This window comes from Emydura macquarii, unplaced genomic scaffold (genome assembly GCF_026122565.2).
Source record: "Emydura macquarii macquarii isolate MOO-44397 ecotype Brisbane River unplaced genomic scaffold, CSIRO-AGI_Emac_v2 contig_18, whole genome shotgun sequence".
Lineage (NCBI taxonomy): Eukaryota > Metazoa > Chordata > Testudines > Chelidae > Emydura > Emydura macquarii.
In genome coordinates, this window is record NW_027130155.1 from 1,722,501 (window position 1) to 1,736,408 (window position 13,908).

Consider the following 13,908-nt stretch of genomic DNA (forward strand, 5'->3'; position numbering starts at 1 on the left):
CCTCAGAGTGTTTTGGTGACATCATAAACCACATGAGCAAAGTTTCAATGGGTTATGGTATCACCAGAATCCCTCACTGCCCAATTTTCTTCATCAGTTTGGCCATTTCTTGGTTACCTAGAAATAGTTCTAAAAATGCATATACATTCATGTTTATTTCCCACCTCATCTTGGATATTAAAATACTCTTTCCTTCCCCATAAAAGCACATTGCTCCAAATGCCCCCTCACATTACCCCAAAATATCCTGATCTTGCGCTCACTTCCCCGATGTCTTCTTTTTTTTGCTGTTATAAACTTGTATCCCTGACCAGATATTCTCCCATACTTTTCATTCTCATGTCTAGACATTTTTGTCAAGTTCTAGTTGCCTCTCACCTGTATTCACATGGCATAAATCTGCAATAGCACTTTAACTTTTATTTTACATATGTATAAAGCACCTTTCATCCTGAAGAACTCATTCCAAAAGACTTTACAAACATAACCTGAAATACAGCGCTACACGAGGGTCTACTATTGAAATTCAGCTAAATTTAGATTCATAGATTTGAAAGCCAAAAGACCAATGTGATCATACAATCTGACCTCCTATATAGCACAAGGCACAGAACTTCCCCAAAATTATTCCTAGAGCGTATCTTTTAGAAAGCATCTGTTCTTAATTTAAAATTGTCAGTGATGGAGAATCCAACACAACCATTAGTAATTGTTCCAGTGGTTACTTTTGCCATTAAAGATTCACACCTCATTTTTAGTCTGAATTTGTCTACCTTCAACTTCCAGCTGTAGGATTGTTATACTTTCCTCTGCTACGCTGAAGAGCCCATTTTAATATTTGTTTCTCATGTAGATATTTAGAGAGAGTAATATAGTCATTCCTTGACATTCTCTTTGTTAAACAAATAAACTGAGATCTTTGACTCTGTCAGTATAAAACATGTTTTCTAATCCTTTAATCAGTCTCATGGCTCTTCTCTGTACCTTCTCCAATTTATCGACATCCTTCTTGAATTATGGGCATCAGAACTGAATACAGTACTCCAGCAGCAACTGCACCAGCGCCAAATACAGAGGTAAAATAACCTCTCTACTCCTACTTAAAATTCCCCTATTTATGCATCCTACGATCACATTAGTTCTTTTGATCACAGTATCACACTGGGAGCTCATGTTCAGATAATTATCCACCATGACCCCCCAAATCTTTTTCCACAGTCACTGCTTTCCAGGATAGAGTCCCCCATCCTGTAACAATGGCTACACCATTTGCTCCTAAATTTTCATGTAGGCGTATTAAAATGCACATGCTTGCTTTGGCCCAGTTTATCAAGCGATCTAGATCAGTGACCTATCTTCTTTATCATTTACCTTTCCCCCCAATTTTAGTGTCATAAAATCATCACTGTTAAAGTTTTCAGGTATTTTCTTCCAGGTCATTGATAAAAATGTTAAACAGCATAGAGGCAAGTATAAATAGTATAGAGCATAGGCCCTGCGGGATTTCACTGGAAAAACACTTGTTTGATGATGATCCCCCATTTACAATTACATTGAGACCTGTCATCCATCTTTTAATCTGTCCATGAGTGCCTTGTTAATTTTATATCATTTGAGTTTCTTAATTGAAAAGTCCTGACGTACCAAGTCAAATACCTTACCAAAAAATTATTACGTCAACACTGTTACCATTATCAAACTTGCAATCTCATCAAAAAGTGTATTAAGTTAGTCTAACAATCTGTTTTCCATAAACCCATATTGATTTGCATGAATTATATTATCCTCCTTTAATTCTTTTTTAATTGAGTCCTCTATCAGCTGCTCAATTATCTTGCCCAGGATCAATGTCAGGTTAAGAAGAAGACCCCGGTAATCATAGGACTGTTTACCTTTCTTAAAAAGTGGCAAAACATTAGTTTTCATCCAATCTTCTGGAACTTTCCTCCAAGATTTATTAAAAATCAACACAGCTCTTTTAAAACTCTTAGCATGTCAAGATAACTTGCATCTGATTTTAAAATGTTTAATTTTAGTAGCTGCTGTTTAACGTTCTCCTGAGAGACTAGTGGAATGGAAAGAGTAGTAATCATCACAATATGAGAAGACTACTACATCTGTTTTTTCTCCCAAATACAAATCAAATATAAAGTAGACACTTCTACTTTTTCTGGATTATTGATAATTCTACCACACCATTGTCAAGATTCATTTTGTTCCTAATATACTTTAAAAACTCCTCCTTATTGTCCTTAATTCTGCTAGCCATAGATTTCTCCTTGTATCTTTTTGCTTCCCTTACCAATGTTCTACAATTCCTACCTTCTGATTTATATTCATTTCTATTAACTTCCCCCATTTTCCATCTGTTATATTTTTATTTTTTACAGCTGTCTTCATTTCCCCTCTAAAAGAGGTTGTTTTTTTAACCAGTATGGCCTTCTTCCTCAGTTGTGGGATTGTGGCATTTTGGGCCTTTAGTTAGGTATTCTTAAATGATTTCCAATTATCATTCACATTTTTCTAATTAAATTCTTCCTTCCAGTTCATTTGGCACACAGTTTTCAGCTTTGTAAAGTTAGGCACCATTAAACCACCAAGTATATACATTACTGAACTGGAATTTATTCTCCTTGCACATTATACATGTGATCAAGTCACGATCACTTGTACCTAAGCTACTATTAATTTTTAATTCTGTGATCAGTTCTGCTTTATCTGTTAGGATGAGGTATAATAAAGAATTCCTCTAAATTGGCTGCAATTCTTTTTTGAGTTAAGAAATTGTATTTATAATGTTTAGCAATTCCAATGATGTTTAAGTACTGGCACATTATGTGCACAACACAACTCTATACCAGTTTATAATAGGAAGTGAAGAATACCTTATTTACAGAGTTGGTCTGAAAATGTGGTTCCCTGCTCCTGCCTCTACAGAAAACTTTAACTTTTTGGTTCAAAATTATTCACCCAAAGCTGAAAATTTCTATCTAGAAATACCACCCCAGAGCTTCATGGGGGTTGTAGTTTAGTTATCCCATGTCCCAATTCTCCTGAGTTCCCAGGCCAGACCACATCTCCCATGATACACCATGTTCTACCCTTTTTCTAAGACTACAGCATGCCATGGTAATCCCTGACCATCATGCATTATGAGAGATGTAGTCAGGCTAGTCCATAGAAGAGAATGGGGGAAATGAGGCACCCAAACTACAACTCCCCTGTAGCACAGCAGCAGCACTTCCAAGTAGATTTTTTGGGGTTTTGAGTGCTCAGCTTTTTTAAACGAAAATTTCATTTTTTACGTGAAAAACAGACACTTCTCACAAAAGATTTCTTATAATTGAAAACCCAATTTTCTGTACAAAACAGCAGCAACAGAAAATTTTCAAACAGCACTGCTCTTATTCAACTGATGGAGAATTCAAGCTAGCAGAATATAATTGGTTAGTATGGAATTTAGTGAGGCACTAGGGTTAACGTCACTACTCATGTGAAGAGTGGGAACTGATGGTTAGTTAACACAAGTAGTCAGCATCTTGAATTTACATATCATTAGAAAGCCAGCAACTCATTTAAGCAGTGTGACCTATCATCATTCTACGATATTGGTTCCATAATCACCAAGAATCTGAACGAAAGCAGATTCAATCAACGGAAAGTCTACCACTGAATTCAGTGAACCTCAGTATAGGCCACAAGAGAAGAAGGGTGTCACTTACTGAATAGTTAAATAATGTGATGAGGAGCGATACTGGACACCTGCATGCCTCTAATGAGTTGAAAAATACTAGACTAGACTAAAGATCAAGTATTTTCATACATTCAATAAATGTAGGTAATAAAAATAAACCATTTCTTGAAGTGTGATATTATATTTTTGTAAATCTGATGAAACCTAATCCACTTGATTTTTTCAGATATCTAGAGAATCTGCATTTTTTTCAGCCAGATTAATATGTCCTACAGATATAAGTACATCATATGTTGATCTCAGAGCCTATATCTGGCTATACTGCCATCCAATGAGACATGTCGATAATGTAGTAGGATCCTACTGACACTAGCATAAACTTCCAGGAAGAGAAATCAGGTTGCCACTTTAGCAGCTTCCAAATCTGTAAATTTCTCTTCAGTTTAAGGTCTACACAGGCTACATAATAAATTTGAAATAAAAATAAAACTTTTAAAAGCAGTCTCCTGGATCCCCTCTTGTGAAGGAAATACAAGATGGTGACCAGCTTCATGAATCATATATATAGTGAGTCATACTTTCAGAATTAGCAATAACATTGAGTTACAAAAGGCTAAGTTAAGGGCAAAAGAGCAATGAACAAAAAACTGAAGTTCAAACCATATGTTTCAATACCTTGATTTTGTTATTATTTTTTAATCAAAACCATAATATTAAACAGTTTTAACCTGGAAACTACAACTCAGTGGTAGAACTGCTCTGTCTTAGTTGTCATGTAATCTAACAGCTATTTGACTATAAATGTAAATAGTGAACAATTATTTTATTTGCATAGCCATGCACAAATCCTTGCTAGCCTGCCTGGGAAGAGGTTTTATCACCACCTGTTGCTAGTTATTGATTAATATAAAACAATGAGAGTGCCTACGTGGTGGCAGACAATAATTATAATTATTATATAATAATTATAATTTCATGCAAGCCACAATGGGTTAAGCTATTAATGACAGGGTACTCATCAACACTTAAAACAGACTGTGTTGCTTGACCACAAGAACAAGCAGGTTGTCACTCTGAAATGTTATACAACATGAAAAGCACAAATGGGATCTCTCTGTTGAAAAAAACCTACTTGTATGGCTCCATGTTTCCTTTTTAGCATAACTATTAGAAAACAGGACCCACTGAATGATAAACGTCATCTACTCACTTTCTATTATGAAATTTCTACAACTTAATTAATTCTGTAACTAGAATTATCCAAAAATAATTAATAAAGTTACAATTACAACACTTTAAATAAGTTTACTATGAATCATTAATTCTCTTAATTATAAAGGTATGTTTATAGATTTTACCATTAATTTTTTTTTAAGCAAAATTCTTTAGACTTTAGAAGTGATTCAGCCTTTTGTGGGCACAGGAGAATGCAACCTGAACCTAAAGCTGTGGTGGCAGGTACACTGGAGGGCAATTCCCCCAGGGGGGCAGGTGATGTTTCTGTCAGGCTCTCTAAGGAGATCACTTGGAGGGGCAGCCTTAATTTGAATAGAACTTGCATTTCAAACCTCATACCACAGAAATAACCAACTGATGTGTGTGTGAAGTCTAAAATATTAATTTTCTTCAATTCATGACGAAGGTTGCTGTTTTTAAACTGAAAAATATTTTCAAATAACTATTGATGACATTTTTCACATATTTCTGTAAAAAATATTCTACTTTAAGTAATCCAGTTATTTGCACAGCTAGAATTTAGATACCAAGGTGGCAGGCTTCACAGAAATACATGCAAGTACCTAAATAGGTTGCAACCATATGAATAAGGCGATGAAAAGTATTTGGATGAAAGAAATGTGCATTTAAAGGAAGAGAAAAGATTACACCACAACTAACATGGATGCCATTTCATTTTTAAAAGTCAAGGGATAAAAAGAGACTACTTAATCAATGCAAATGACTTTCTTCTCTTTTCAATGTCAAGTGGTGGTGGTGGTTTTTGTTTGTTGGTTGGTTTGTTTTTAATATGGGCAATGATTCCCTTAGAGGTATTTGGAAATAGTGTTTTTAAAAAAACCCAGCAGGATGAGTTTGCTATAATAAAATTACTTTTTTCTTGCCAATGTGCCTATAATCTGATGGAGGTCAAGTAAATAGGCTTGTGTGAAGTTGTCTGACCATATTTTAAGGATGTAAAACCGTTTCTAGTAGGAGTCCTGCTTTCAAAACATAACATGAATCTCTATTATCTTGCAAAATCAGTTTCTGTGTTTGCACGCATAAGTACAGTAGCTGTTTTCTCAAAATCATGAAAAGTCTCCAACTACGGAAGCTTTTGTCAATTCTTTTGTAGAAGCACAAGAGAATAAATGTATATGATGAAAACAAGCTTTTATTCAAAGATATGGTGTGTACTCAAAACAAAGATCTTTTGGTGCTGTGAGCTTCCAGAGATTGTATCACATAATCCTTCAGTATAGTGCTTATGCCAGTGAACCAGACTCCTGTTTTTTCAGAGGCTCCTAGAAAACCATTCAACCTCTCCTTGCTTAACCTGATGGTTTGAGTTGACATTATAAATCATACCTGCATCTTCAGCTATCATACTATTCTCAATTTAGAAAAAAAGTACCAGTCATGGTCATCTGTCAGGACTACAGCATCTTTATAATGCATTAAAAGTGTTCTCTAAACCCATTAGATTACAACAACCTGACAGCACTAGAGGAATGAAACATTTAAAAAAATTTATTTAAGAGGTTCAACTAGCATACAAGATACCCAGGAAACTAACTGACAATATATAATTGTAAATTACTTTAATATTTAGACATAACCAACTAGCTCAGCTATGTGCAGATTCAGAATACAAGTAGGGAATAGAACTCTTGTCATCCCACCAAAAGAAAAGAGGGACAGTTGACAACTGTGCCTAAGTCCATGTCCTCTCTCTCCTGGAAATACAAAGGAGAGCTTGGTTCAGAAGCTTCTACAAAACTCATATTTTCCTAAATGGTTACCCACATTCTAGAATATGAAAAAACATGGGGCAACCATAAGCAACTACTAAAAATTACTTGCACTGGATAGTGATAATTATTTCTTTTTATGTTTCATGGCAGAATACAACAGTATGAATAATTTTCTATATACATAAATGAAGACAAATATGAAACGTTCTCACACTGTATTTAGAAATGACCATGTTCCATTGAACATTTAGATGAAAACCATTATCCGGCCCATGACTTAAAATGATCCATTTAGATTAACTGCTTAGTGTTCTGATGATCACTGACATTAATATACTAATCTTGATGAATTTTGCACTTATAATAATACTGCATTTTTCAGTTTTGATCAACTGGTCAGTTTTTAATGCTCAGTATGTCTTGCTTTCACTTGTGGTTTGAATATGTTTACTTAACACAAAAACATTTTGTATCTCAATTATTATTTTATATTGTAACACTGAATGGAATTTAAATCAATACATTATTCATAAGGAAAAGACAACAGAAAAAAACAAAGCTTTGCACTTCTTTTAAAACTTCAAATTACTAAAACATACCATATTTATGCATGCAATATTTGATTTTTTTTTAAACACAAGTTTGTTATTTTCAGCTCAGAATATGCCAAAAATCCAACACCAAACAATTTTTGTTTATAATTAAGGCAATCATCAATCCAAGGATTGTAGTCCATTTTATTTTATCTCTACATCAAAAAAAGTAATTTAAAAAAATTAAAATTCCCTTGAAATGATAAGATAAATGAAAATGTAAGTGCCTTCACATAATAACAGTAAGCTGACCCTCTGGGAAATAGTTGACTTTCTCAATTCAAGGTATTCAAAAGCTCATTCAAAAGTGTTCGTTTGGAATTCAGATATCAAAGATGATGCAAATGTTCAAGAGAAAATTAGAACTTACCAGATGTTCTAATCCAGCTTTGATGTTTCCAGAGTCCCTGTAACACAAGAACAGAAGTTGTAAATAGTTGCTAAACCCTTGTCTATAATGATTTACATTTAACCCAAAAATGTCAAAAGAAAGTCATGTAAATTCTTGGTTTTATATTCTTAACTTTTACATCTTGACTATTAAAAATAGAAGGAAAAAACTAGTCATATTAAAACCAAGACTATACATCTATTTAAATGCCAAATTTTATTTGCCTTAAAATTGTTATAACCCAGGCACCAAGGTTCTACTAATCCAAAAAACTATTTTACACATAAAGCACCACTACTTCATAGAAAAACTGAAAAAAATAAAATTTAGTACTATCACATCAAAATCTGTGTGTAGTGCCTGTCTGAGATCCCTCTACCAGAACTTTAACAAATGTTCTGAGCATTTATAAAAAAGGAAATAATGAATTAATTGTACATTAATTAACTAGATCATGGCAGGGATGCTAGAACTTAAGAATTTTGCAACTGATGGGAACAGAAATACGTAATGCACAGATAGAAAAAAGAAAAAAACAAAAACACAAAAATTGTAGGGTTGTAAAAAGAACCAATGAGAAACTGAGGACTTAGGCAAGGAAAATTTAGACTGAAAACTTAATCCTTAATGCATACTGCTGTGTATAGATACAGTGCTAGTTTGCCAGGCTGGACAAAGATAAACAATTTGCCCAGCTGCGTGAAGTGAACATGGTAAGATGTTTTCTCTCTGGCACTTTCAAAAAACAAACATTCAGTGATGACAGCCAGTTTCTGCTTTCACAGATTCCACATTAAATCTGTTTCTAAACGTAACCATTCCTTTCTGTCGATGACACAATCATGCCAAACAGGAAAAAAAAAAAGACATGTCATACAATTAATTCCTAGGTCATATAACAATGTTTACTTATGTGTAGAATATTCTTTTTCAACAATTACACATATGTATAAAACCACAAATGGCAAAAGAAAAAACCCTTCATTCCTCTGAGATGATAATCAGTGTGGAACATCAGCCCTTTCTAGTATTTTGCTAACTAGCAAAACATAAGGTTTAAAGGTTACAAATACAAAAATATTGAAGGAAATGTGATTTTTAACCACATATTACCTAGTGTTTCTTTTGATTACGCCAGTAATTATGCAGCCTTCTTTTATTTAAGACATATTTACATTATCTAGTTACTAGCATTTGACATTACAGCAGTCACACACAAAAACGCAAATGTTGATACACACAGCTAATTTTGTATTCCTTTTTATACATTATTTGGTGTTAATAATGGTAGGCTCTTCTATATGAAACTAAAGTGTTATTTTATAATTTTGACAAAGCTTTCAGTAAGCACATTAAGCATACTTGTTCTCTTTAAATTCATCTTAAATGAAGTCACAGAAAAAGTTGGACTTTTTCTTATACTTTTTTTTTATAATGGAAACTTACTATGCAAGATCATATATTATTTAAATAGAAATGAAGTCCTGTACATTTTTTCTGTGGTGCTAAAGGTCCTAATGAACTTTATTTACTGAGAAGCAGGATCCAAGACACTGACAAGGAACTTCCAGCTAATGGTATAAAACCTGGTCTTTAGTGGTCTGTCTCCTGTGCTGTCCCTGTCATGACTTCATCAATATTTGTGCAACTCCGTTTGCCCTGTGCTGAAAGCAGACTTAATTCAATTATAGGTCTCAAAACTGATAAAATGGTCCTGAAGTGGAAAATGGGAAGAGATTATTGGCAAATGAATAAAGATTTGTATCAAACTAACACACAAGAGTACAGCAGGGTTTTGTGTGTGTGTGTGTGTGTGTGTGTGGTTTTTTTTTTTTAATCATTCTCTGTCTTAAGTCTTCTGGGAACAGTGAGTTTCCCTTCCCCTCATGCAGCACATCGATTTCTGAATTAGACTGCAATATTAAATAATTAATATACTTGCCATGATTGATGTTTTGCATTAGTTGAATATTAGGTTATCAATCAAAATCCACTTGGTTTAATGTAATAATATTGAAAAAGTGTCACTGGCTGTTCATCCAATTTGTAGTTGAGGCAGCACAGATAGTAGTATTGGTTCTAAAGCAGGAAATGCAGTAGTTGAACATACATGAGGCAAACATTATGAAACTAACTAGGACAAGGTTGAGGTTGTCCTAAATAAACCTTGTGGCACCTGTCAGTTTCAATGTAAGGATCTTTCCAGGCAGAGGACACCATGCATCAATCATACAATGACATCTAGCAAAAATGTAGCTAAAATAAAATTATTTTTGTTGTTCAAAAAATGTACTCCATTGGATAACAAAACTACACTACTACAATTAATGTTGTACTCCTAATATTGTATTATGAAACATCTGGACCCATTGCTACGCTATAATCTCAATACATTTTAAAACGACTATCAAAACATTAACTCATCTAAGATTTTAATAGAATATATTATCCTTTTTAATGCCATAAATCACTGCAAGAGACAACTGCTTTATGCACAGCCTCAGATTACGAGTTTAAAAGGAGCTGTGCAAGAAGAAATAACTAATATTAATTTCTTTTTACCAATATTTAGCTTTCCAGAAATTTCATTCAATTGTTCCACATTACACTGCCACCAACAATATATGCATTTGCCTTCCAAACTATTAGGCTACACATTTTTATGTTTGTTGGGTACAGTACTTATTAGTAATTTTAACAATGAGAGTTCTGTGGCACTTTAAAGACTAACACATTTAATTTGCTTCCCTTGTCCCTTCACATCAGCTCCGGAGTTGTGATTTCCCTCTATTATGGATTTCTACTGTAAAGAGCTATTTTAGAAAGTATACATTAAAGACTGAGGAAAAAATTTCAGCTGAACTAAATCTGAATCATGGCCATGAGGGACCTGTGACAACAAGTCAGGAGTTTAATTAGGCAAGGGTAGCCAGTTTTGGATTACTCAAAACCACAATGTAAGTAACTAATTGAGCTCATATTAACTTATTATTGGAAGTTTATGGAACAATGAAACAGGTTATATCACAGTTGATATTTGTTGAAAATACTGATTTATACCTACACGTATATTCACATGCATAAATGCACATATGTATAAAGCCAAACAATTAAGGTTACTGGAAAAAAAATTAAGGTTGTCACACTCTCAAGTAACTAATGATTTCAGAAATAATTTACCTGCAGTAATACATTCAATTTAATAGCAATTTCACATTCAAGAAATATACAACTATTGTTTTTATATGCTAGAGCTAAACAAACCTTTGTTTACTTATAGGTAGTCCATTTTCTTCACTGCTATTTGCAATGGCCATAAATCCAATACCCTTCTGCTGGGCAATGTTTAGGAAGAAGCTGTGTGATTCAACTGCAGCAGGGATAAGAGCTAGATCTGTTGGGGGGAAGGGACTGGAGGCTGACAGTGGGAGATGGAGACTGGGAGCTGGGTGGCAAGGAAATTGGGAGCTAAGGAGGAGATAATGTGTGGGTCAAGGACTGAGATCAGATGAACAGCTAGAGAGGGAAACTCAGATTTGCTGGGCATGGAGACACACTGGGGACTGGTAGGGCAAGAGGAAGGAGGTGGGGCAGAGGGGAGACAGATCTGATGAGGTGCAGGGTAGAACTAACTGGCTAGCCAAAGGGACTAGGACAAAGAGCGGTGGGAGAGGAGAGCTTTGATTGGATGAGGAGCTTGGTGAGGGAGACTAGATTGGATGAGGAGCCAGCAGGGTGAGTTGGTGACTAGAGGCCAGGATAGGGGTGGTGGGGAGGAGAAGATGATTAGACAAGGAGCAGAAAGAAGAAGAATTGTCTGAGCAAGATTAAAGGTGACTTGATTAATATCTGTAAAGTACCTACACAGGGAACAAATATTTAATAATGGGTTCTTCAGTCTAGCAGAGAAAGGTATAACAAGATCCAATGGCTGGAAGTTGAAGCTAGATAAATTCAGACAGGAAAAATGCACACATTTTTAACCATTGGAACAATTTACCAACAGTCATAACGGATTCTTCATCACTGGCCATTCTTAAACCATAACTGGATATTTTTCTAAAGATATGCACTAGGAATTATTTTGGGAAGTTTTATGGCCTGTGTTATAGAAGAGGTCAGCGCAGATGATCACAATAGTCCCTTCTCACCTTGGAATCTATAAATCTAAGATGACTGGGGGAAAGAGACTGGGAGTGATGAGAAAATTGACTGGCTGGGCAAGGAGACTATCCTTGGCAAAGGGTTACCCTTTCCCTCAAAGCAGCGGTGCAGCATGCTGAATGCTAGTTATCCTGTGGATCATCAATCCCTCAGTAGCACTGTGCATTTATAATGTGTGAAGCATTCTGGGATCCCCACAATAGAAGGTGTTGTATAAGAGTATATTTTATGAACTCCACCCATATTTAACTATCTGGGCATAGAAGCAGTTTTCTGGACAATACAATATGAAAATAACATTCCCAGAGAAATCTCTATAAGTATTTAAAGTATCTAAAAACTGACCAGAACATGTACTAGTAAACAGGCCTGTTAAGAGAAATTCAGTGCTCCAGTAGGTCATGTTTGCTTAGGTCATACCCTCTCCAATTTAACTTCATCCACACAGATGTTAGATGTTTTGGAGGGCTCCTGAACTCAAGGCCTGAGTATATCTTTTCCCCCACACTCTCGTCAACCCTGCCAGTGTCTCATTTAGTTGTTTTATTTGGTAAGAAAAGCCTAGAATAAAAGTCTCGATATTATTGCTCCTTAGAAAAGGATAGTTTGGCTACGCCAGATTGGAAACAATATTACTTCAGCCACCCAACACAGATATGGTAAAGAATCTACATCTGGCTTCCACTGGAAAAAGATGAATGTATGTCATTCCCTTGCATAGCAGTTAAAATTACATTTCCCCCTTCTCTGCTCTGAATGAACAGCTCAGTATCAGTTACCATGTACTGTCCTATCTGATCTCATATTATTTAATTCTGTGAAGCACTTTCGAAATATTTATATTCAAGATGCTACAGTGAAACCTGTTAATAAAAACACCCACCTAATGGACAACTTTATTTCTGGCCATTGTAATGAGTGGCTGCATAATGCAACGCAATTAATACTGGTAGTTTCACAGGGGGTGTGTTTTCACTGACCACTTAGACAGGTGATGATGGTTAGTCTGTGATTGTCAGGACATGTTTACACTATATTCTTAACTAAACAGTATAAAAAAACTAGAAGAAACACATGAATAGAAATATTTATGAAGTTTGAGTTTAATGTATGCTGTTATTCAAGTCAGTATTAGCAAATTGGAAGTGTCTTGCATATCATTCATTATCGAGAGAGACACACAGTAGTCCAGTCTTAGTCTTTCAATTGCACACTGAAATCATTATAGACTAATTCTTGAAACTTCCATTATGTCCTTGGTGACTAAATTTCTCCACAATAGCTTTGTGGCTAGAATTCCAGGTAGCATACAATTAATCAAAGCCAGGGCTGTAATGAATTGTCATTTGCAGTGAAATTTCAAGTAACTACAACAGTACCTTCTATTACTGTATCTGCAAATTTGACTTAGCTAGGGTGAGTGAATGTTTATAGTCATCAAAAAACAGGGTTACTTACCAGTAACTGTTGTTCTTCGAGATGTGTTGCTCATATCCATTCCATTATAGGTGTGTGCGTGCCCCGTTCACAGATTCCCGGAACTTTTTTCCCTTAGCTAGCTCCATAGGGTCAGCTCAGGCGCCCCCTGGAGTACTGCACTCATGCCGCGGTACATAGGGCACCACTGACCCTGCAGCCCCTCAGTCCCTTCTTTCTGCCGACTCCAACAGTGGGGACGGAAGGTGGGTGTGGAATGGATATGAGCAACACATCTCGAAGAACAACAGTTACTGGTAAGTAACCCTGTTTTCTCTCTTCAAATGATTGCTCATAGCCATACCTTGGAGGTGGGTAGGAGTCAATGGTGAGTTGCGCTCATCAGTACGGCCCTGTCGAAGCCCACGTCCTTTCTCGCCTGCTGCACTATGGCGTAGTGGGACATGAAGGTGTGGACCGACGACCAGGTCGCTGCTCTGCAGATGTCCTGCAGGGGTACTCTTCCCAGGAAGGCCGCCGATGAGGCCTGGGCTCTGGTTGAGTGCACTGTCACAGTTCCTGGAAGCGGTACCTTCGCCGCTCGTAACAGGTCCTGATGCAGGCGGTGATCCAGGTGGAAATGCGCTGAGTGGAGACAGGTGAGCCCTTCATCCGTTC

General features: G+C 35.8%; 1 protein-coding gene across 1 annotated transcript in view; it reads right to left on the minus strand.

The window, feature by feature from the left end:
- RSRC1 (arginine and serine rich coiled-coil 1) overlaps positions 1–13,908 on the minus strand; it is a 342,090-nt gene that overhangs the window by 183,662 nt on the left and 144,520 nt on the right. The window contains exon 5 of the mRNA XM_067532335.1: positions 7,630–7,666. Within this exon, the coding sequence (XP_067388436.1) occupies positions 7,630–7,666 (37 nt within the window). The remainder of the gene's footprint in view (positions 1–7,629; positions 7,667–13,908) is intronic.